The following is a 25,350-nucleotide window of genomic DNA, read 5'->3' on the forward strand; positions in this document are numbered from 1 at the left end:
CTGAGCAATTTATTGCTCGGTGTGTACTTTCTTTTGATCTCTACAACAGGATCGTGAGGTTGAGGAACAATAAAGCATGTGCAACATGCGCTTTATCATCCTCCTGATCTGTCTGTTACATTACAGGAGCGTTTGAAGCCGTTTATCGGCTTGAAACACTTTAACGCTCCTGCATACACACTATCCAATTATCAGTCTGATCAAACAATTTTCGTCTGATCAGCCTGATAATTGGATAGTGTTTGCCCAGCTTAACAGACAGCCTATCAGACATTCGCTTTTAGCAGTCAAGTGTAATCACACTGATGAGAGCTAATATCTGAATTTCTACAGTTACAGCACAAGTCTTATTGCACTACTTTTCTGGTGATTACCCAGCCACCTACGTGTACAATTCAAACTCCTCACACTCGCCTATAAAGCCTTAAGCACTCCACTCCCAAAGCCGGATTATATTATAGATGGGGCCATCATCTAGGGGCCCCCACACTCTGGCAAACGCTGCACGGTCCGGCCCCCCCTGCACCCTTTCTGACCCGGCAGCACAGGAAGGATTTTATCTTTGAGACAGTGACCGCTTTGTTTCTGTCTCTACAGTGAGCCCTGCCCCTTCGCAGATATAATGCTGCGATTTGCGGGTGTATGGGAAAAGGGGCAGGGCCTAACACTGTGAAGTGCCCACCCCCATCAGTGACGTGATGCTGCAGCCTAACAGGTAGTATTTGTCTTGCTCTATTCCCCTCTATCTTTCTTTCCCTGTCTCTCTTGCTCCTCTTTCTGTCACTTCCTGAAACGTTCTTTCTCCCCCTCTCTCTTGTCCCCCCCTCTCGCTTTGTCTCTCTCTCCCTCCCTGACACCCTATCTCTTTCTCCTTGACACCCTCTTTCTCTCTCTTTCTCCCCTCTGTCTCTGTCACTTACTGACATTTGCTCTCTCCCTATTTTGTTCCCCCATCTCGCGCTCTCTCTCTCTCTCTCCCCCTCCCTGTCACCCTTTCTCTTACTCCCCTCTCACTCTGTCTCTTGCTCTCCCTCCCTGACACCCCTCTCAGTCCTACTCTCTCCCCATCCCCCCTCTCCCCCTGACACCCTCTCTGTCTCTCCCTCCCTTATGCCCTTTCTCTGTTGCTGCTCTCTTGCTCCCTCTGTCTCTCTCTGTCTGCGGCCCTGACACCCTTTCTCTCTCTCTCTCTCTTGTTACTTTCTGTTTCTCTCTCACACTGACTCCCTCTCTTGTTTTCTTTCTCTCCCTGTCCTTCTCTCTTGCTCCCCCTCTCTCTAAATGTCTTTCTCCCCCTTACAAACACCCACTTTCGCTCTGCCCCTCTCTCTCTCTCTCCCTCCCTCCCTGACACGTTCTCTATCTCTTGCCCCCCCCTCTCTCTCTCTCCCTCCCTGACACCCTCTTTGTCTCTCATTCTTTTTCCCTGACACCCTCTGTCTCTCTCCCTGACCCACCCTTTCTCTTCACCCCCCCTGTATCTCTCGCTCCCCTCTCTCTCCCCTTCCCCCCCCCCCCCCAGCACTCTCTGCTTACAGATGGCGTGGTCAGCAGACTTCGCATGTGCCGTAGCGTTGAAGGAGAATTGGAGTGATACGCATCAGCAATCCCTTCTCTTCTACAACACCGCAGGGATGGTCTCCTTTCAGAACCCTTGCTCCTCTATGTGTTAAAAAAAAAATAAAAAAAAATCTGACCAATAATAATTTTTTTTTATTGCTGCTGATAAGAAATTATAATTATCTGGCCCAGGGCCCTATAATTAATATGCCCCTACAGCACTACATGATAAAGACAGGCCTCGATGGGAGCTCGGTGGAATATGTCTGTGTACTGGTGCAACACAAAGGTGTTTTATGGTGTGCTTTCTAAACAGGCTTTGCTTTCTTTTGAGGTTACTGTAGCTTTAAATTAGTAACACTCAGCTATCCCATCTCTGTAAGGTTAGGGGTTATATGTAGTATATTATAAAGCTTGATCTGTGTTGTTATCTACTTGTCCATCTTTAAATCTATAATGGTTTCCTGGTTGAAATGAGAACTACATTGGAATTTCATTAGGAACAGAGAAGAGGAAGCAATGAGAGCAGGAAGCAGGGGGGCGGAAATTCTCCCAAAACATAAAGGCCCATATGTATCATCGCCCTCCCTCTTCTTGATTCCCACAGACATCACAAGGTTTGGATATTTCATGTCACGAGGGGGGGAGGGAGACTGAAACAAGGTCACAGGACCAAATCCTTACACTGAAGCAGCACAAATCCAAAAACAGAAAAAAAAGTCAAGTAACTAGGGATGTGGTTAATTGCGTACAACGTGCTATCGTATACGCAGAATAAATTTTCTGTTTACTTTAAACTGACAATAGTAAGAAAAATAAAAAAAAATACGTAAATGTGCTCATTTGTTTTTGAGAAAAACCTTGGAATTCTTTGCAGCCCATCTGCAGTTTTGAAAAAGAATTTTACAGATGTCACAAAAATGTTCCCTAATTTGAGTATCCGTTTGCCAGCTTGTGAGACCTCCAAAAGCAGGAATAGGACTGGCTGTGACTCGCTGTTTGTCTTTCGAAACCTATTTGAGCAGTGCATATGACTGGCAACACTTCAAGTCCAAAGAAAGAACATGATCTACTATAAAGCTGGGTACACACTACCTGATAAGTGGCGCCGATCTGCATGGCGATTGTCAGATCGGTGCGCACCCATACACACTGAGCAATTTATTGCTCGGTGTGTACTTTCTTTTGATCTCTACAACAGGATCGTGAGGTTGAGGAACAATAAAGCATGTGCAACTGTTAGGGTCTCCTGCTCTGTGCTGCCACGTCGTCATGGCAACCGGGAGACAAGTGCTAGCGGAGTAACCTGAGCGTAGCTGATACTCCGGTTCGGGTCTTTTGCTGTGCAGTGGTTACAGGCTCTGTGCACGGCAGGGGATCCGGTGCTGGTTTTTGTGCTCACAGTCTGTGAGGTCTGAGTGGGGCGTGGACAGCACCTGCTATATAAACCCTCTTCTCAGGTTAGGCAGATGCTGCTGAATCTTTGTTGGTTAGTCAGTTCCTGAAAGCTAGCTAGTACTGTGTTAACTTTGTATTTGTTTGTTGCTTACTGCAAATAGGCCTTGGGATTTGGTGTTACACTCTGCCAATCCAGACCTAGCAGTAAGACTGGAGTCAGTCGTTTAACCTGCTGGGGTTCTTTTGCTACTCTGTGAACCTAGCAAGTTTGCGGCTGTATTCTCAGACTTGCCTGCCAAAATCCTTTCTCACTGTGCAAGGTGTTCAGGTGTCAGTTTAGTGGCAGTAAGCTGAACCAGTGCACTGCAAGTGAGGACTAGGATTGTGGAGACTCTCCTTGTGTCTATTATTCCATCTCTGACCAAGGAGTTTACTGCCACACCCGTTGGTAACCCTTTAGGGTTTTGCTGTTGCCCTTAGCAACAGCATTTCGGGTTCTCTACGTATTAAATCACTACATCTCGCTTCTTTCCATCTGAGCATTCCTAATACTAGGGAGACACCCAGTTTCTTAGCCTTTGGGCTTCTCTGTTCACTTTGTGTTTATTTTGTTACCCTATCACCTTCTGTGTATGTAATGTCATATTCCCCAGTCTGTCTGTGAGTTCATTTATTTGGCATCCCTCACCGTTCAGACACCAGTACATTCCTGCTGGCACTGGTGTGCATAACCTATTCAGCAGCCTAATACTCCTGTTGAAATTTTGTGGGAATATGGAGCATACCCCTCAAAATACTTTGCAACAGGTGGTCGATCAGGTGCAGGTCCTGACTCGACAATTTAATGATTTGTCCATTAAAATGCACACCTCGCAGGCCGCTGGCGGAGCTCCCGCAGCAGCAGTACCTTCAGGGGTTAAGGAGCCGAAAGTAAATCTCCCGGATCGTTTTTCTGGAGATCGCTCGCAGTTCTTTTGTTTCAAGGAGAGCTGCAAGCTATATTTCCAGCTTAGGCCTCAGTCTTCTGGGTCGGAGGTTCAGCGGGTGGGCATAGTGATTTCCTTGCTACAAGGAGACCCACAGGTCTGGGCATATCGGTTGCAGCCTGACTGTCCGTCGCTTAAAAGTGTTGATGCTTTTTTTACGGCACTGGGCATGTTGTATGATGACCCTGACAAGACGGCCTTAGCCGAAGCTCAGATTTCGATCCTTAAGCAAGGGCGAAGGCCAGTTGAGGTTTATTGTACGGAGTTTCGGAGGTTGGCCCATGATACCCAGTGGAATGACCCAGCCCTGAGACACCAGTACCGAAGAGGTCTTTCTAACCAGTTAAAAGACCAACTGGTACAATATCCCTTGCCTGATAGCTTGGATCAGCTCATGCAGTTATCCATTCGGGTGGATAGACGGCTGAGAGAGCGCAGGCTTGAAAGGGAGACCGAGGTTTCCTTCTTTCCCAAGGGAACCTCAGACTCTGAGGAATTTTCCGAGGAGCCTATGCAGATTGGGGCTACCCGCCTCTCCTCGCGTGAGAAGACGCGGAGGAGACAGCAGGGGTTATGTTTGTACTGTGGGAATAAAGGTCATGTGGTAGTATCATGCCCAGAAAAGCCGGAAAACTTCAGGGCCTGAGGGTGATGGGAAATATCCTGTCAGGTCAGAAGTCGGAATTTCCCAAGAAGACTTTTATCATTCTGGTGACCTTGAAGATCCTCGGTCAAACTGTCAAGACTGAGGCCTTTGTGGACAGTGGGGCCGACGGGGTTTTTATGGACCGCCAATTCGCCCTGAAACACTCTGTTCCCTTAGTACCCTTGGCATCGGAAATTGAGATTTGTGGGTTAAACGGGGAACCATTATCCCAGGGTAAAATTACCTCTTGCACTAGCTAGATTTCTTTGTTTATTGGAGCCACACACTCTGAAAAATTGTCCTTTTATGTGACTGTCTGTACTTTTGCCCCATTGGTGTTGGGGTTACCCTGGTTAAGGGCCCACAATCCTCAATTTGACTGGGTCTCTGGGGAGATTCTTAGTTGGGGTACTGATTGTTTCAGGAGTTGCTTGAGCCTTCCAGTCAGGCTTTCGCAGCTAAGTTTGCCAGGATTGCCAGGATGTTATGCAGATTTTGCGGACGTGTTCTCCAAAAGAGTTGCAGAGGTACTACCTCCCCATCGCCCCTATGACTGTGCCATTGATTTGTTGCTGAATGCTAAGCTTCCCAAGAGCAGGTTGTACTCCCTGTCACGTCCTGAGACTCAGGCTATGGCAGAGTACATTCAGGAGAACTTGGCTAAGGGATTTATCAGACCTTCACAGTCTCCAGTTGGGTCGGGGTTCTTCTTCGTGGGTAAAAAGGACGGTTCGTTGCGACCCTGCATCGACTTCAGGAAATTGAACCGTATCACGATTAAAAACTCATACCCACTGCCTCTCATTTCGGTCTTGTTTGACCAGCTTCGTACTGCCACCATTTTTTCTAAGATTGACCTACGCGGTGCGTACAATCTAATCCGAATAAGAGAGGGGGATGAATGGAAGACTGCCTTTAATACCCACTCAGGGCATTATGAATATTTGGTGATGCCTTTTGGGCTCTGTAATGCCCCGGCAGTCTTCCAGGACTTCATGAACGATGTGCTCAGGGAATATTTGGATAGATTCTTAGTTGTATACTTAGATGACATCCTATTCTTCTCCCATTCCCTGGAGGAACATCTGAAGCATGTACGCTTAGTCCTCCAGAAACTCAGAGACCACCGGCTTGGGGCGAAGCTGGAGAAGTGCGAATTTGAAGTTCAGCAAATCGCATTTCTAGGATATATTATCTCCCCAGAAGGTTTCCAAATGGAGGGTTCCAAGGTACAGGCAGTCCTGGATTGGGTGCAGCCCACTAGTTTGAAGGCGCTTCAGCGTTTTCTGGGCTTTGCAAATTTTTATAGACGATTTATCGCTGGATTTTCGTCTATAGTGGCGCCCTTGGTGGCACTCACTAAGAAAGGGGCGGATGTTGCTCACTGGTCTTGTGAGGCCAAAGCGGCTTTTGCCCGTCTCAAAAGGGCATTTGTCTCGGCCAAGGTGCTGCGACACCCAGATCCAGAGCGTCCTTTTGTGGTGGAGGTGGATGCCTCTGAGATGGGTATTGGGGCAGTGCTCTCTCAGATGGGGGTGTCTGATAATCGCCTTCATCCCTGTGCTTACTTTTCCCGTAAATTTTCGCCTGCCGAGATGAATTATGACGTGGGTAACCGGGAATTGTTGGCTATTAAGGAGTGGAGACACTGGCTTGAGGGGGCTAAGTTTGTGGTCTCAATTCTCACCGACCATAAGAATTTGGCATATTTAGAGTCAGCGAAGCGCCTCAATGCCAGGCAGGCACGATGGGCTTTGTTTTTTGCTCGCTTTAATTTTTTGATAACATATCGCCCTGGGTCAAAAAACATCAAGGCTGATGCGCTCTCGCGGAGTTTTGCTCCAATCCAGGAGACCACCGAGGAGCCATTGCCCATTGTGTCCCCATCATGTATTAAAGTGGGCATTACCCAGGACCTCTTGTCATTAGTCCTTAGAGCACAGGAGCAGGCTCCTCCAGACCTTCCGGTAGGTCTTTTGTTTGTGCCTCCTAGGTTAAGACAGCGAGTGTTCCTGGAATTCCATGCCAAGAAGTCGGCAGGTCACCCGGGTATTGCCAGAACTCGGGAGTTGCTATCTAGGGCGTTCTGCTGGCCCTCGGGAGTTGCTATCTAGGGCGTTCTGCTGGCCCTCGGTGGCTAGGGATGTGGATCAGTGGGTTCGGGCATGTGACATCTGTGCCCGAAATAAGACTCCTAGAGGGGTTCCTGTTGGCCCATTACATCCACTCTCTATTCCATCTAAGCCTTGGACCCACATTTCAATGGATTTTGTGGTGGACTTGCCCAAATCCTCGGGGATGACAGCCATCTGGGTTGTCGTTGACAGGTTTTCGAAGATGGCGCACTTCGTTCCATTGGTTGGGCTGTCATCGGCCAGACACCTGTCTGAATTATTTATGCTGCATGTTGTGCGCTTCCACGGGTTGCCACTTGATGTGGTCTCTGACCGCTGATCCCAGTTTGTGGCCAAATTCTGGAGGGCATTTTGTTCCGATCTCCAGATTTCTGTCCGCTTGTCGTCAGGCTACCATCCGCAGTCTAATGGGCAGACTGAAAGGGTGAACCAGTCCTTGGAGCAGTTCCTCAGGTGTTATGTCTCCAAGTGTCAGACTGACTGGGTGGCTCATCTGTCCATGGCGGAGTTTGCCTATAACAACGCGGCTCACTCTGCTACAGGGATCTCTCCCTTCCTTTGTGTGTATGGGCATCATCCTAAGGCCAATTCTTTTGACCCCCTGGACTCCACGCCTGGTGGTTCCTCTGTGGTTTCGGTCCTTAGAGGTATTTGGAGGAAAGTGAAGAAAGCCCTTGTGTCTGTGTCATTAGTGACCAAAAGGGTTTTTGATAAGCGGAAAAGACCCTGCAGCTTCAAATTAGGAGACTTTGTCTGGTTGTCTACCAAGAATTTGAAGTTGAGACAGCCATCTCATAAGTTAGGCCCCCGGTTCATCGGTCCTTATAAGATCACTAGGGTTATCAATCCGGTGGCATTTCAGTTAGATCTACCCCGTTCTTTGGGTATCAATAAAACATTTCATTGTTCCCTTTTAAAACGGGCGATTAGTAATCCTTCTTCCAGTGGAAGACCTTCCCCTCTTCTGATACGTGGCCAGAGGGAGTTTGTTGTTGAAAGGATTCTTGACTCCAAGATGGTTCGGGGTCGGCTGTCATTTTTGGTGCACTGGAAGGGGTAGGGCCCGGAGGAGCGGTCGTGGGTGCGCAGTTGTGATCTTCATGCCCCCAGACTGTTACGCTCTTTCTTCTCGCAGTTCCCCGATAAACCCGGTGGTAGGGGTTCTTTGACCCCTCGTCAGAGGGGGGGTACTGTTAGGGTCTCCTGCTCTGTGCTGCCACGTCGTCATGGCAACCGGGAGACAAGTGCTAGTGGAGTAACCTGAGCGCAGCTGATACTCCGGTTCGGGTCTTTTGCTGTGCAGTGGTTACAGGCTCTGTGCACGGCAGGGGATCCGGTGCTGGTTTTTGTGCTCACAGTCTGTGAGGTCTGAGTGGGGCGTGGACAGCACCTGCTATATAAACCCTCTTCTCAGGTTAGGCAGATGCTGCTGAATCTTTGTTGGTTAGTCAGTTCCTGAAAGCTAGCTAGTACTGTGTAAACTTTGTATTTGTTTGTTGCTTACTGCAAATAGGCCTTGGGATTTGGTATTACACTCTGCCAATCCAGACCTAGCAGTAAGACTGGAGTCAGTCGTTTAACCTGCTGGGGTTCTTTTGCTACTCTGTGAACCTAGCAAGTTTGCGGCTGTATTCTCAGACTTGCCTGCCAAAATCCTTTCTCACTGTGCAAGGTGTTCAGGTGTCAGTTTAGTGGCAGTAAGCTGAACCAGTGCACTGCAAGTGAGGACTAGGATTGTGGAGACTCTCCTTGTGTCTATTATTCCATCTCTGACCAAGGAGTTTACTGCCACACCCGTTGGTAACCCTTTAGGGTTTTGCTGTTGCCCTTAGCAACAGCATTTCGGGTTCTCTACGTATTAAATCACTACATCTCGCTTCTTTCCATCTGAGCATTCCTAATACTAGGGAGACACCCAGTTTCTTAGCCTTTGGGCTTCTCTGTTCACTTTGTGTTTATTTTGTTACCCTATCACCTTCTGTGTATGTAATGTCATATTCCCCAGTCTGTCTGTGAGTTCATTTGTTTTGCATCCCTCACCGTTCAGACACCAGTACATTCCTGCTGGCACTGGTGTGCATAACAGCAACATGCGCTTTATCATCCTCCCGATCTGTCTGTTACATTACAGGAGCGTTTGAAGCCGTTTATCGGCTTGAAACACTTTAACGCTCCTGCATACATACTATCCAATTATCAGTCTGATCAAACCATTTTTGTCTGATCAGCCTGATAATTGAATAGTGTTTGCCCAGCTTAACATACTGCAGCTTATTGGATATTAACTTTTAGTAGTCAAGTGTAATCACACTGATGATATCTGATTAGTTATTATAGTTACAGCACATGCTTTTTGCACTACCTGCTACCCTCTAGGCTCATCCATTGACCGCAATCTCACCTCAGTTCTGGTCACTTCCACTCACGCTGCATTCAAGCTTTATCCCATGCTTCCTCGCTTCCCTATGAAGCTCTCTTCCAGTATAAACACACTCTAGACTCACCTCTTCTTAAAAGCCTATAGCCCTCCTCATAACTCCATCCACTACGTCTCTGACCTCCTACTTACTCTTTGCCAGTTCCGCTTACTGGTTGCATCTCTTCTTGTTTAGACTGTAAGTCCTCATGGGCAGGACCCACATCTTAGTCTCGACTTCTAGCACCATACCTGTGACCAGTGCACCTCTGTTCCCTTGTCTTCCAACCCCCACCAGCGACTCTGATCCTGTGGTTTCCCACTTCTTGGGTACAGGATCATTGGTGATTGTTTCCCCTTTTTCTGCTCTCCCACAAGCATATTTGCCTTACTTGCTTACATGAACCATTCCCCGTTACCTCCACTCTGCGTTTTGTTACATTTATCGCATGTGTTTATGTTCATTTGTATTCATAACCCCTATACAGCACTGCATATACTTTGTGACTCCATATAAATAAAAGCTGATATAATACCACCAGTTGGCAAAAATAATAAGATTTTACTTACCGGTAAATCTATTTCTCGTAGTCCGTAGAGGATGCTGGGACTCCGTAAGGACCATGGGGAACAGACGGGCTCCACATGAGACAGGGCACTTTAAGAAAGCTTTGGATTCTGGGTGTGCACTGGCTCCTCCCTCCATGCCCCTCCTCCAGACCTCAGTTAGGGAAACTGTGCCCAGAGGAGATGGACAGTACGAGGAAGGATTTTTGTAAACCTAAGGGCGAGATCCATACCAGCCACACCAATCACACCGTATAACTTGTGATAAACTACCCAGTTAACAGTATGAACAACAACATAGCCTCGGGTCAACCGATAAACTATAACATAACCCTAAACAAACATAAACAAGTCTTGCAGAAGAAGTCCGCACATGGGACGGGCGCCCAGCATCCTCTACGGACTACGAGAAATAGATTTACCGGTAAGTAAAATCTTATTTTCTCTAACGTCCTTGAGGATGCTGGGACTCCGTAAGGACCATGGGGATTATACCAAAGCTCCCAAACGGGCGGGAGAGTGCGGATGACTCTGCAGCACCGATTGAGCAAACAGGAGGACCTCCTCAGCCAGGGTATCAAACTTATAGAACTTTGCAAATGTGTTTGACCCCGACCAAGTTGTTGGCCGCATACAGAACAAACAGAGCTTCAGTCTTCCTGATCCTAGCCGTTCTGGTCACATAAATCTTCAAAGCCCTGACCACATCCAGGGACTCGGAATCCTCCAAGTCCCGTGTAGCCACAGGCACGACAATAGGTTGGTTCACATGAAAAGATGAGACCACTTTTGGCAGAAATTGAGGACGAGTCCTCAACTCTGCCCTATCCACGTGAAAAGTATGGGCTTTTATGTGTTAAAGCCGCCAATTCTGAAACACGCCTTGCCGAAGCTAATGCCAACAACATGACCACTTTCCACGTGAGGTATTTCAACTCCACTGTTTTGAGTGGTTCAAACCAAGGTGACTTGAGGAAACATAACACCACGTTAAGATCCCAAGGCGCCACCGGTGCTACAAAGGGAGGCTGAATATGCAGCACTCCCTTCACAAAAGTCTGTACTTCACGAAGAGAGGCCAATTCTCTTTGAAAGAAAATGGATAAGGCCGAAATTTGGACCTTTATGGACCCTAATTTTAGGCCCAAATTCACTCCTGTTTGACGGAAGTGAAGTAGACGGCCCAAATGGAACTCCTCCGTAGGAGCAGCTCTGGCCTCACACCAAGAAACATATTTTCGCCATATACGGTGATAATGTTTCAACGTCACGTCTTTCCTAGCCTTGATCAGGGTAGGAATGACCTCCTCCGGAATCCCTTTTTCCGCTAGGATCCGGCGTTCAACCGCCATGCCGTCAAACGCAGCCGCGGTAAGTCTTGGAACAGACAGGGCCCCTGCTGCAGCAGGTCCTGCCTTAGAGGAAGAGGCCACAGATCTTCTGTGAGCAACTCTTGCAGCTCCGGATACCAAGTCTTCCGTGGCCAATCTGGAACAATGAGTATTGTTCTGACCCTGCTTCTTCGTATTATTCTCAACACCTTGGGTATGAGAGGAAGAGGAGGAAACACATAGACCGATCTGAACACCCAAGGTGTCACCAGAGCGTCTACCGCTACCGCCTGAGGGTCCCTTGACCTGGCGCAATACCGCTTTAGCTTTTTGTTGAGACGGGATGCCATCATGTCTATTTGAGGCAGTCCCCACCGACCCGTGATCTGTGCGAAGACGACTTGATGAAGTCCCCACTCTCCCGGATGCAGGTCGTGCCTGCTGAGGAATTCCGCCTCCCAGTTGTCCACCCCCGGGATGAACACTGCTGATAGTGCGCTTACATGGCCTTCCGCCCAGCGTAGAATCCTGGTCGCTTCTGCCATGGCCACTCTGCTCCTTGTTCCGCCTTGGCGGTTTATATGAGCCACTGCCGTGACATTGTCTTACTGAATCAGAACCGGTTTTTCCCGAAGCAATTCCTCCGCTTGACGCAGGGCGTTGTATATGGCCCTCAACTCCAGGACGTTGATGTGGAGACAAGTCTCTAGATTTGACCAGAGACCTTGGAAATTTCTTCCCAGTGTGACTGCTCCCCAGCCTCTGAGGCTTGCGTCCGTGGTCACCAGGACCCAGTCCTGAATGCCGAACCTGCGACCCTCTAGTAGGTGAGACTGTGCAGCCACCACAGGAGAGATACCCTGGTCCTGGGAGACAGGGTGATCCTTTGATGCATTTGTAAATGGGACCCGGACCACTTGTCCAAGAGGTCCCATTGAAAAGTCATCGCATGGAACCTGCCGAAGGGGATGGCCTCGTATGAAGCCACCATCTTCCCCAGAACCCGTGTGCAATGATGCACTGAAACCTTTTTTGGCTTTAATACGTTCCTGACCATGGCTATGAGCTCCTGAACCTTTTCGATCGGAAGAAAACCTTTTTCTGGTCTGTGTCTAGAATCAGGCCCAAAAAGGTCAGACGCGTTGTAGGGACTAGCTGGGACTTCGGTATATTGAGAATCCAGCCGTGTAACTGCAACGTCTTCATGGACAGAGACACGCTGTCCAGCAACTTCTCCCGAGATCTCGCCTTTATGAGGAGATCGTCCAAGTATGGGATAATTGTGACACCCTGCCTGCGCAGGAGCACCATCATTTCCGCCATTACCTTGGTGAAAATTCTCGGGGCCGTGGAAAGCCCAAACGGCAACGTCTGAAATTGGTAGTGACAGTCCTGCACTGCAAATCTCAGGAACGCCTGGTGAGGGGGGAATATCGGAACATGAAGGTAAGCATCCTTTATGTCCAGGGACACCATCCAATCCCCCCCCCCCCCTCCAGGCTGGCGATGACCGCCCTGATTGATTCCATTTTGAACTTGAACCTCTTCAAGTACAGGTTCAGGGATTTTAGGTTTAAAATGGGTCTGACCGAACCGTCTGGTTTCGGGACCACAAACAGGGTTGAGTAATATCTCTCTCCTTGCTGGAGATGAGGAACTGTGACAATCACCTGTTGAATATACAATTTTTGGATTGCTGCCAACACTAGCTCCCTCTCTGACGGGGAAGCCGGTAGAGCCGATTTGAAAAAACGGCGAGGAGGCAAGTCTTCGAATTCCAGCCTGTATCCCTGAGAAACTATCTCTAATGCCCAGGGATCCACCTGCGAGTGAACCCAGACGTGGCTGAAAAACCGAAGACGAGCCGCCACTAGATCTGCCTCCCCCCGGGAAGCCCCAGCGTCATGCGGTGGACTTTGCAGATGCAGGGGAGGACTTTTGCTCCTGGGAACTAGCTGTGTGCAGCTTTTTTCCCTTGCCTTTTCTTCTGGCAAGGAAGGACGATCCCCGTACCTTCTTACTCTTATTGGAACGAAAGGACTGCATTTGATAATGAGGTGCCTTTTTTGTATGCTGCGGGGGGACATAAGGTAAGAAATTCGACTTACCAGCCGTAGCAGTAGAGACAAGGTCCGAGAGGCCGTCTCCAAACAACTCCTCCCCTTTGTAAGGCAAGGACTCCATATGCTGCTTTGAATCGGTGTCTCCCGTCCACTGTCGGGTCCACAAGAGCCGCCTAGCAGAAATAGACATAGCGTTTATTCTGGAGCTTAATAAACAAATGTCTCTTTGAGCATCTCTCATATACCAGGCAGCATCTCTGATATGCTCTATGGTCATTGAAACGGCATCCCTATCTAAGGTGTCAATCTCCGTAGATAAGGAATCTGCCCATGCCACAACAGCACTACAAACCCAGGCCGACGCCATAGCCGGTCTAACAATAGTACCTGAATGAGTGTAAATGTGCTACATGGTAATTTCCTGCCTGCGATCAGCAGGATCCTTGAGGGAAGCCGTATCCTGAGAAGGCAGTGCCACCTTTTTGGATAAGCGTGTCAGTGCCTTGTCTACTTTAGGCGAAGATTCCCATCGTATCCTATCCGTTTGTGGAAAAGGATACGCCATAAGAATCCTTTTGGGAACTTGTGGTCTCCTATCTGGAGATTCCCAAGCCTTTTCGCACAATTCGCTCAGCTCAAATGAGGACGGAAAGGTAACCTCAGGCTTTTTCCCTTTATACATGTGTACCCTCGTGTCAGGGACAGGGGGTTCCTCAGTAATATGCAAAACCTCTTTAATGGCAATAATCATGTACCGAATACCTTTTGCCACCCTCGGCTGTAACTTTGCATCTTCATAGTCGACACTAGAGTCAGTATCTGTGTCATCGATCTGGGATATGGTGCGCTTCTGAGACCCGGAAGGTCCTGGCGCCACAGGGACAGGCATGGTCTGGCTACCTGACTGATCCCTAGCTTCAGCCTTGTCTAACCTTTTATGCAATAGATTGACATTTGCATTTAAGACATTCAGCATATCCACCCATTCCGGTGTTGGTGTTGCCGACGGCGACATGACATTCAAGCACTCCCCCGACACACGCGTACCGACACACTTCACACACACAGGGAAACTCTTTTCTGAAGACCGTATCCCCTTTAAGGCCCTTTGGAGAGACAGAGAGAGAGTATGCCAGCACACACCCCAGCGCTATACCCCTGGAAAAAAACACAGAATGCCCTTTTCCAGAAGCGCTGAGTAGTAATAAAACGCCAATTATGTGCCCCCCCCCCTCTCCTTCAAACCCCCTTTCACCGTGTCTAAAGCAGGGGAGAGTCCAGGGAGCTTCCTCTCAGCGGTGCTGTGGAGAAAAAATGGTGCTGGTGAGTGCTGAGGGAGAAGCCCCGCTCAAAGTTATTAAAAAATGTCGGGGGCTCTTTTATATACATGTACAGTGCCCACCTGTACATGTATATTGTCTTTTGCCATAATAGAGGTGTTATATTGCTGCCCAGGGCGCCCCCCCTGCGCCCTGCACCCTTACAGTGACCGGAGTGTGTGAGGTGTATGGGAGCAATGACGCACAGCTGCAGTGCTGTGCGTTACCTCAGTGAAGCTCTGAAGGCTTCTGCCGCCTGAGACGTCTTCTGTCTTTGTTTCTTCTGGCTCTGTGAGGAAAACGGCGGCGCGGCTCTGGGAGTGAACGCCCAGGATGAACCTGTGTTCACCCCCTCTGGAGCTAATGGTGTCCAGTAGCCGAGGAAGCAGAGCCTATCATTTAAGAAGGTCTGCCCCTCTCTCCTCAGTCCCTCGATGCAGGGAGCCTGTTGCCAGCAGTGCTCCCTGTAAAAATATAGAAAAAATCCAAACAAAAATGCTTTCTAGGCAGAGAACTCAGGGGAGCTCCCTGCAGTGCACCCATTTCCCTCTGGGCACAGTGTAAAACTGAGGTCTGGAGGAGGGGCATAGAGGGAGGAGCCAGTGCACACCCAGAATCCAAAGCATTCTTAAAGTGCCCTGTCTCCTGCGGAGCCCGTCTGTTCCCCATGGTCCTTACGGAGTCCCAGCATCCTCAAGGACGTTAGAGAAAAGATATTTAAATGATCTGATATGGATACTGAGTAACCAGTGTTTCTGATTCTATGACATTGCAGAGTTTCCAAGTACAAAATGTCCAGAATCAAACATCACCTGTTAGTGGTGAAGAGCAACTCTTAATGTAGCAATACTTTTGTTCCATGTAGGGGCAAGTATGTCACAAGTAGGGCACAGAGTGGCTGATTTGGAAATGATTACAAAAGTGATATCGGATGCAGTGGAGCGATGTTTGTTGTCTGCACATACGTCGTGCTGTGAATGCATAGCAACATGGTACACAGTCGCAGATCAGTCCTGGACACCCGTTAGCGTAAATGTGAGGGGCGTTTGTAGATGGTAACAGGGTGGCTAAAAAACACACTGAGGCTTTGCAACATATGGGAAAGTCGGTGGCATGTCGCTCATATAGGAGACAGTACTCTGACAGAGACACTGCACATGAAATAGGGCTGGGTCGCGTTTCCATGGTGCCACCAATAGTGTATTGTGGCATTCATTTGCAAATGCTAGTCTCTACCCATCCACTGGTGTCCTGCATCTGATTGTGCAAGGACTGAGATGCCCACTGTCTGCATCTCCTCACACTGTAATACTGACACCATTACCACCCCCACTTGCACCATCCCGAAGGCAGGTGCATTTTTCACTGTCTGACTCTGGCCTGCTATGGCTGTGTATCTGGGAATGCAGCTGCTTTCACCGACGCAGTGGTACATTCACTTCTAACCACCGCCCAGGAACACCCATCACTTCTCCGCCCCATTTCAGATACTGCCTTCCTGATCGCAACAGCATATTTTCTCTTACGTCCTAGAGGATGCTGGGGACTCCGTAAGGACCATGGGGTATAGACGGGCTCCGCAGGAGACATGGGCACTATAAAGAACTTTAGAATGGGTGTGCACTGGCTCCTCCCTCTATGCCTTTCCTCCAGACCTCCGTTAGATCCTGTGCCCAGAGGAGACTGGGTGCACTACAGGGGAGCTCTCCTGAGTTTCTCTGAAAAATAATTTTGTTAGGTTTTTTATTTTCAGGGAGCACTGCTGGCAACAGGCTCCCTGCATCGTGGGACTGAGGGGAGAGAAGCAGACCTACTTAAATGATAGGCTCTGCTTCTTAGGCTACTGGACACCATTAGCTCCAGAGGGTCGGAATGCAGGACTCACCCTCGCCGTTCGTCCCGGTGCCGCGCCGCTGTCCTCCTCACAGAGGCGGAAGATAGAAGCCGGGTGAGTATTAGAAGAAAGAAGGCTTCAAAGGCGGCTGAAGACTTCAGATCTTCTCTGAGGTAACGCTGCGCGCCATTGCTCACACACACACACACACACACACACACACACACACACACGCACACGCACTAACAGCGGGCACTGAAGGGCGCAGGGGGGGGGCGCCCTGGGCAGCAATAATAAGCCTCAAGGGACTGGCTGACATATATATATATATATATATATATATACTGCGGAGGCAGTATATTAAATAATCCCCCGCCAGTATTGTAAAATTGAGCGGGACCGAAGCCTGCCGCTGAGGGGGCGGAGCTTGATCCTCCAGCACTAACCAGCGCCATTTTCTCCACAGCACACTGCAGAGAAGCTGGCTCCCCAGACTCTCCCCTGCTGAACACGGTGACAGAGGGCAAAAAAGAGGGGTGGGGGGCACTTTTAATTGGCGCAGTGAGTGTATATATATATTTATATAAAAGCGCTGTCCTAACTGGGATTTTATTCCAGGGTCTGGTGGCGCTTGGTGTGTGCTGGCATACTCTCTCTCTGTCTCTCCAAAGGGCCTTATTTGGGAACTGTCTCCATATAGTTATTTCCCTGAGTGTGTGGGGGTGTCGGTACGTGTGTGTCGACATGTCTGAAGCGGAAGGCTCAGCTAAGGAGGAGGTGGAGCACATGATTGTGGTGTCTCCGTCGGCAACGCCGACACATGATTGGATGGATATGTTTAATATTTTAAGTGCAAATGTGTCTTTGTTACATAAGAGATTGGACTTAGAACAGGGAGTCAATCCATGGCTTTGGCTGTGTCACAGGGCCCATCCTCAAATAGACATGATGGCGTCGCGCCTCAACAAGAAGCTTCGGAGGTATTGTGCCAGGTCAAGGGACCCTCAGGCAGTAGCGGTGAACGCCCTGGTGACACCGTGGGTGTTTTGGTCGGTCTATGTGTTTCCTCCTCTTCCACTCATCTCAAAGATATTAAGAATCATAAGAGGAAAAAGAGTGCGGACAATACTCATTGTTCCGGATTGGCCTCGAAGGGCCTGGTATTCAGATCTTCAGGAAATGCTCACAGAAGATCCGTGGCCTCTTCCTCTCAGAGAGGACCTGTTGTAACAGGGGCCCTGCGTGTTCCAAGACTTTACCGCGGTTACGTTTGACGGCATGGCGGTTGAACACCGAATCCTAGCTGGAAAAGGCATTCCGGAAGAAGTCATCCCTACTCTGATGAGGGCTAGGAAGGAGGTGACGGCGAAGCATTATCACCGTATCTGGAGAAAGTATGTATCTTGGTGTGAGGCCAAGAATGCTCCTACGGAAGATTTCCATCTGGGCCGTTTTCTCCACTTTCCGCAGACAGGAGTGGATATAGGTCTGAAATTAGGCTCCATTAAGGTACAGATTTCGGCCCTATCAATTTTCTCTCAGAAAGAATTGGCTTCTCTCCCGGAAGTCCAGACTTTTGTAAAGGGACTGCTGCACATACAGCCTCCTTTTGTGCCTCCAGTGGCACCATGGGACCTTAGTTTGGTGTTATAGTTCTTAAAATCTCACTGGTTTGAACCTCTTCAAACGGTGGAATTAAAATTTCTCACTTGGAAGGTGGTCATGTTTTGGCCTTGGCATCTGCTAGGCGGGTGTCTGAATTGGCGGCTTTGTCTCACAAAAGCCCCTATCTGATTTTCCATGTGGATAGAGCGGAATTGAGGACTCGTCCTCAATTTTTGCCTAAGGTGGTTTCATCGTTTCATATGAACCAACCTATTGTGGTACCTGATGCTACGGGGGACTTGGAGGATTCCAAGTCCCTTGATGTAGTCAGGGCCTTAAAAATTTATGTAGCCAGGACGGCTAGGGTTAGGAAAACAGAGGCTCTGTTTATCCTGTATGCAGCCAACAAGGTTGGCGCTCCTGCTTCTAAGCAGACTATTGCTCGCTGGATCTGTAACACGATTCAGCAGGCTCATTCTACGGCTGGATTGCCGTTACCAAATTCGGTAAAGGCCCATTCCACTAGGAAGGTGGGCTCTTCTTGGGCGGCTGCCCGAGGCGTCTCGGCATTACAACTTTGCCGAGCGGCGACTTGGTCGGGTTCAAACACTTTTGCCAAATTCTATAAGTTTGATACCCTGGCTGATGATGACCTCATGTTTGCTCAATCAATGCTGCAGAGTCATCCGCACTCTCCCGCCCGGTCTGGAGCTTTGGTATAATCACCATGGTCCTTACGGAGTCCCCAGCATCCTCTAGGACGTAAGAGAAAATAAGATTTTAAACCTACCGGTAAATCTTTTTCTCATAGTCCGTAGAGCAGTGTTTTTCAACCACTGTGCCATGACACACTAGTGTGCCCTGAGCAGTCTTTAGGTGTGCCGCCATAGAAGCAGAGCCAGGCCCGTCAGTGTTTTACTGCTAGTGAGGCCCTGGAATGATCAATACTGGTGGGTTTAGTGGTTGTAGAGCCAGTTCTAATTTTGGATCCAGGCAGTGTTGGGCTCTTCTGGCTTTCTCATATGTGGCTCAGGCGTTACCTATGGAGAAGCTGCGACATGCCATCCTAGGACATGCAACTGCACCATGCATCACCATTATTTTGAGTGTGCCTTGGCAATATTTAAATCTTGTTCAGTGTGCCGCGAGTTATAAAAGGTTGAAAATCTCTGCCGTAGAGGATGCTGGGCGCCCGTCCCAGTGCGGACATATTTCTACAAGGCTTGTATATAGTTGTTGCTTACATAAGGGTTATGTTACAGTTTGATCAGTCTCGGGCTGATGCTGTTTTGTTTCATACTGTTAACTGGATCGTATATTCCATGTTATGTGGATGGTGTGGGCTGGTATGAATCTTGCCCTTAGATTAACAAAAATCCTTTCCTCGTACTGTCCGTCTCCTCTGGGCACAGTTTCTCTAACTGAGGTCTGGAGGAGGGGCATAGAGGGAGGAGCCAGTGCACACCCATTCTAAAGTTCTTTATAGTGCCCATGTCTCCTGCGGAGCCCGTCTATACTCCATGGTCCTTACGGAGTCCCCAGCATCCTCTACAGACTAGGAGAAAAAGATTTACCGGTAGGTTTAAAATCTTATTTTTGCATACACTTCCTCCCATGCGCTGTAGGGGTTTTCAGAGATGTATGCACAGTTGATAACTATTGCTCATCTATGTGAGCAAAGGCGTTGCGTGCTACTCAGAATCAGGGCCATGGTATTTAATTTTTTTAATTCTCAAAAGTGTCTTTTACATGTTCTTTTATATTGCATTATGTTTATGTCTGATCAAACTGCTTGGCATCATATATTCACATCACTAACTACTTGATAAACTAAATTAGATTCAGATGGTTTTCTACTCCATGATTTCAAATGAAAATACTGGAAACTATAATAGAGAGAGACAATCACAGAGGGCACATAAGTATCCCTTACCTTAACAGGCCTGAAGATTATTAATAGTAACTGTACTCTTCTTGACTTAAAGACCCACCAACCCCATTTAAAAGAAAATCCATTTTCATAGGATTTCTCAGATGGAGTCATTAAAAAGACAAAAAAAAATTACTTACTGCTGAAAGATTTTTTTGTGTTTGTAGATAAGTACTTATTTTTCTAAGTCTTTTCAGTACTCACTCCATTAGTTCCCACAAATATAGCTTGTTTTTTTCTCTCTTAATATGTGGTTCATTTTTGTACCATTTTTTGGGTTGTGGTTAACTTTGCAGTATTACTTCCTGTTACAAATTGACTTTTCGTAATATGTTTCCCTTTGATTTCTAAGATGCAGGTATGTGGGCAGGGGTCTGGAAACATTTGGGTTGGGAGATCCTTTTGGGTGCTCCACACTATTCAATCACCCGCTGTAAAATACTGTATTGCTGTTGAAAACTGGAGGTAGCTATTCAATAAGCATTCCGACTTCTCCTGATAGGCTTGTTAACACCTGTTAACGTAATGTGTTAATGGGCATTATTAGGGGTTAATTGGTGTTAACTCACGGAAAAGTTCACAGATTCATACATTAACCCTGTCGCATCGCTCGTTAACCCCTAAGTTTTCTGTGTGATATATATTTTTTTTTTGTTAGCTTGAGGCAGGTGAAAAAAGAAATCACAGGTGACTCTTGGCATCGGGGATAATTGAATAGCCCCGCTGGGATCAATTAGCCCACAGTAATCTGCCATGGCTAATTGAATTCCCCCCATTTATTATGCGATAAAAATATTTTGCTTTATATCCAATTCAAGCTGCATAATTATGTTTCAAATGGATTACATAATGTCAGAATATGATAGTAAAGTGCTTGATTTAGAGTGTTAGGGTTTGGGCTAATGTTAGGTCTGTAATTATTACCGTGTTTCCCCGATAATAAGACCTATCCCGAAAATAAGCCCTCCCCTTACTGTGTAAGATTCCTCTAAAATAAGCCCTCCCCCGAAAATAAGCCCTATTGAGATTGCTACTGTAGTGAAGGTGATCCCCTGCGCTACACGCGACATTACGGTACCCTCTGTATGCACCGTCCCCCCCCCCCCCCCCGGGTGAAACGCACGCCGCGCTCCGAGCTGCATCCAATCAGAGCTGCAGCAGTGAGCGCGTCATCCTGTTCTTCCCCAGTGATTTGCTAGCTGGCGCCATTGAGAGCAGTGCCGCGGAGGAGAGCTGAGGCAGGACAACATAAAAACCCGGTATGTAAGCGGGAGTGAGGGGGCATGATGGAGGATAAAAGGGGCATTAAAATTGCTGTCAATGTTCATTAAAATAAGCCCTCCCCTGAAAATAAGCCCTCTGGTGTTTTTCTGTCCAAAAAAAATAATAAGACAGTGTCTTATTATCGGGGAAACACGGTAGGTTTAAGACCAAAAATAGAAAAGAATTTGAGCTTACCAGTCATCTGCATACCGTGCATGCAGCTGTTTTGGGCTTTGGCTACATTCTTATGAATATTCGTTCAATCAGTCACTAGTAAACTATGATATCAGTGGCATAAGGCATGCAGTACACTATACACTTGATGAAGAAAAAAACACTTTCACTGAAGAGTTTGTAATGTAAACAGGAGCAAGATCTGTCACCTTATCCGTTAATACCAAGTCTTGCAACCACATTAATTTTAATGCTGGGAAGTTATACAGTCTATAAAATGCTTGTAACTTTGGTGTTAACTAACTCACTCTCTCTCTCTCTCTCTCTCTCTCTCTCTCTCTCTCTCTCTCTCATATATCTCAGTCACTGCTGTTTTGGGCCCTGGTCATCGCCATCTGTGCTTTTCTCAATCTCCTTTTTGTGACCATCTATCTCATCTGTTTCTGTTGCTGCAAGAAAGAGGATGATACTGAAACAAAGAAAACAGGTTCCTGCTGCATTACATGGACCGCCACCGTCTCAGGCCTACTATGCTGGTGAGAGCCTCCACCACACCACACACTTCTGCACTCTAGTGTGATACACAATGTCTAACTGTAAATTGTGTGGCCAGTGATGACTTAATTATGTGTGTAACATTCCATTGTTACAGGGGAGTTCTAGCCTTTATGCCTTTTTATCAGTTAGGTAGTTTGTTTATGTTGTTATCCTTGAAAAGCTGATGAATGTGAATTCAATCCTATTATATCTAGAAAGTAATCCCCCCCCCCCCCCCCCCCCCCGTTTAAGCTTAAGAAGGATACATAACTGTCTGGTAGACTAGCTACCTGAAGCTGGAGTTCCCCTTTAACCAGATTCCAGATAGCTAGATCAGTCAAAGGTTGCATTGGAAATTATGACAGGACTCTTCCCTATTCAAATCTAGAATTCAATGTGAACAGAAACACTTACTGTATGTACTGTATAGCAAACTCTGCACATGGGACTTAGGTCATAGGTACCAGTGTTTCTTATGACTGTTTTATCTCCTCTCTGGATTAATTGCAGCTAAATTGCAAACACACCAATGTAAGTGAATTATAGTCAGTTGTACAAAGCTAACACCGTGATAGGATGGACTTATTTTGACACTTTATTGATGAGTTGGATCTACATGGTTATTAAAGAGTTCCTTTTACTGTCAGTAACCTGCCATCTCAAGTAACTCCTACTGGTACTTGCTGTCTGTTAACTGAACAACACCATCAATCACCCAGTTGTATAAGAATAGTCACTGCACCTGGAACTGTTTGCTTGTGGGTGATGTGTGCAGCTGATGGTCACCACCTCTTTGCTGGTTATTCTGGCTGGTTGGGTACTATCCTGGGTTGGAATCTCGACAGTCAGAATACCGACAGCGAGATCCTGACTGATCACGGTAAGTATACACTAACCTCCCCCTCCCACAGCCTAAGCCCCAAGGCCAGTACTTACCTTCAGGATCCTGCTGTATTCTGACTGTCAGGAACCCTACTGACAGAATCCTGACCACATTCCTTCTGGCTTGGTGCCTTTGATCTGGACTGCTGGTCAGTGATCATAGCTTTTATCTGTAGGTCACACCAATACAGAAGGTATAGGTGTTTTGCAGGAATAGAGGAAGATATTCAGTAATATTTATTTGTCCATAAACAAGAGCAGTTATCCATCATATCTACTTTAAGGTAATATATGTTGCACAACTATACATTAAGCGCTTCTGCTCCTTTATAGACAGTATAACTCATATGCTGGCATTAAGTATTCCACTCCACTATTTCATTTACCAATGTTAATGCTAATGCTGACTCTCTATTGTTTTATGTTTTATTTAAAATAAATAGTTTAAAAAACCCTCAAAAATAGTAGTTAGAAATAAAAATAAAAAAAAACCCAAAAGGAAATAATTGGCAGTACAGACATTTGACTGCTATTTACATGAAGAAAAGGCTGACTCCTCAAAAAAGGAGATTTATGGTAAGACTACCATTGTTAAATCTCTTTCTGCGAGGTACACTGGTTTCCATAGAGAATAACATCAGGCTGTAGAGTTGGATCTTGATCCAAGGCACCAACAGGCTAAAGCTTTGACTGTTCCCAGGATGCACTGCACCACCTCCTCTATAGCCCCGCCTCCAGGCACTGGAGCTCAGTTTTGTTAACCAGTCCAATGCAGTAGCAGGTAAGAGAGATGGTAGATGTTAGTCACATAGACCCACATTCTCACGACAGGAGAAGGTACCAGCGGCTAATGCCATACAAACCCAAAACAGCTAAGTGCGTCAGGGTTGGTGCCCTGTGGAAACCAGTGTACCTTGCAGAAAGAGATTTAACAATGCTAAGTCTTACCATAAATCTCCTTTTCTCTAACGTCCTAAGTGGATGCTGGGGACTCCGTCAGGACCATGGGGAATAGCGGCTCCGCAGGAGACAGGGCACAAAAGTAAAAGCTTTAGGATCAGGTGGTGTGCACTGGCTCCTCCCCCTATGACCCTCCTCCAAGCCTCAGTTAGATTTTTGTGCCCGGCCGAGAAGGGTGCAATCTAGGTGGCTCTCCTAAAGAGCTGCTTAGAGTAAAAGTTTGTTAGGTTTTTTATTTTCAGTGAGTCCTGCTGGCAACAGGCTCACTGCTACGAGGGACTTAGGGGAGAGAAGTGAACTCACCTGCGTGCAGGATGGATTGGCTTCTTAGGCTACTGGACACCATTAGCTCCAGAGGGAGTCGGAACACAGGTCTCACCCTGGGGTTTGTCCCGGAGCCGCGCCGCCGACCCCCTTGCAGATGCCGAAAAGTGAAGAGGTCCAGAAACGGCGGCAGAAGACTCTTCAGTCTTCATAAGGTAGCGCACAGCACTGCAGCTGTGCGCCATTGTTGTCAGCACACTTCATAGCAGCGGTCACTGAGGGTGCAGGGCGCTGGGGGGGGGCGCCCTGGGCAGCAATGATAGTACCTTATTCTGGCTAAAAATACATCACATATAGCCCCTGGGGGCTATATGGATGTATTTAACCCCTGCCAGGTCTCAGAAAAACGGGAGAAGAAGCCCGCCGAAAAGGGGGCGGGGCCTATTCTCCTCAGCACACAGCACCATTTTCCCTCACAGAAATGCTGGTGGGAAGGCTCCCAGGCTCTCCCCTGCACTGCACTACAGAAACAGGGTTAAAACAGAGAGGGGGGGCACTTATTTGGCGATATGTATATATATATATTAAAATGCTATAAGGGAAAAACACTTATATAAAGGTTGTCCCTGTATAATTATAGCGTTTTTGGTGTGTGCTGGCAAACTCTCCCTCTGTCTCCCCAAAGGGCTAGTGGGGTCCTGTCCTCTATCAGAGCATTCCCTGTGTGTGTGCTGTGTGTCGGTACGTGTGTGTCGACATGTATGAGGACGATGTTGGTGAGGAGGCGGAGCAATTGCCTGAAATGGTGATGTCACTCTCTAGGGAGTCGACACCGGAATGGATGGCTTATTTAAGGAATTACGTGATAATGTCAACACGCTGCAAGGTCAGTTGACGACATGAGACGGCCGGCAAACAAATTAGTACCTGTCCAGGCGTCTCAAACACCGTCAGGGGCTGTAAAACGCTCATTTACCTCAGTCGGTCGACACAGACACGGACACTGACTCCAGTGTCGACGGTGAAGAAACAAACGTATTTTCCTTTAGGGCCACACGTTACATGTTAAGGGCAATGAAGGAGGTGTTACATATTTCTGATACTACAAGTACCACAAGAAGGGTATTATGTGGGGTGTGAAAAAACTACCTGTAGTTTTTCCTGAATCAGATATATTAAATGAAGTGTGTGATGATGCGTGGGTTTCCCCCGATAGAAAATTATTGGCGGTATACCCTTTCCCGCCAGAAGTTAGGGCGCGTTGGGAAACACCCTTTAGGGTGGATAAGGCGCTCACACGCTTATCAAAACAAGTGGCGGTACCGTCTCCAGATAGGGCCGCCCTCAAGGAGCCAGCTGAGAGGCTGGAAAATATCCTAAAAAGGTATATACACACATACTGGTGTTATACTGCGACCAGCGATCGCCTCAGCCTGGATGTGCAGCGCTGGGGTGGCTTGGTCGGATTCCCTGACTGAAA

General features: G+C 47.6%; 1 protein-coding gene across 2 annotated transcripts in view; it reads left to right on the forward strand.

Annotated features, from left to right (window-relative positions):
- TTYH2 (tweety family member 2) overlaps window positions 1–25,350 on the forward strand; it is a 315,012-nt gene that overhangs the window by 67,144 nt on the left and 222,518 nt on the right. For both annotated transcript variants that reach the window (XM_063961177.1, XM_063961178.1), the window contains one exon: window positions 21,591–21,763. In XM_063961177.1, the coding sequence (XP_063817247.1) occupies window positions 21,591–21,763 (173 nt within the window). The remainder of the gene's footprint in view (window positions 1–21,590; window positions 21,764–25,350) is intronic.

This window comes from Pseudophryne corroboree, chromosome 3, assembly GCF_028390025.1.
Source record: "Pseudophryne corroboree isolate aPseCor3 chromosome 3, aPseCor3.hap2, whole genome shotgun sequence".
Taxonomy (NCBI): Eukaryota; Metazoa; Chordata; class Amphibia; order Anura; family Myobatrachidae; genus Pseudophryne; species Pseudophryne corroboree.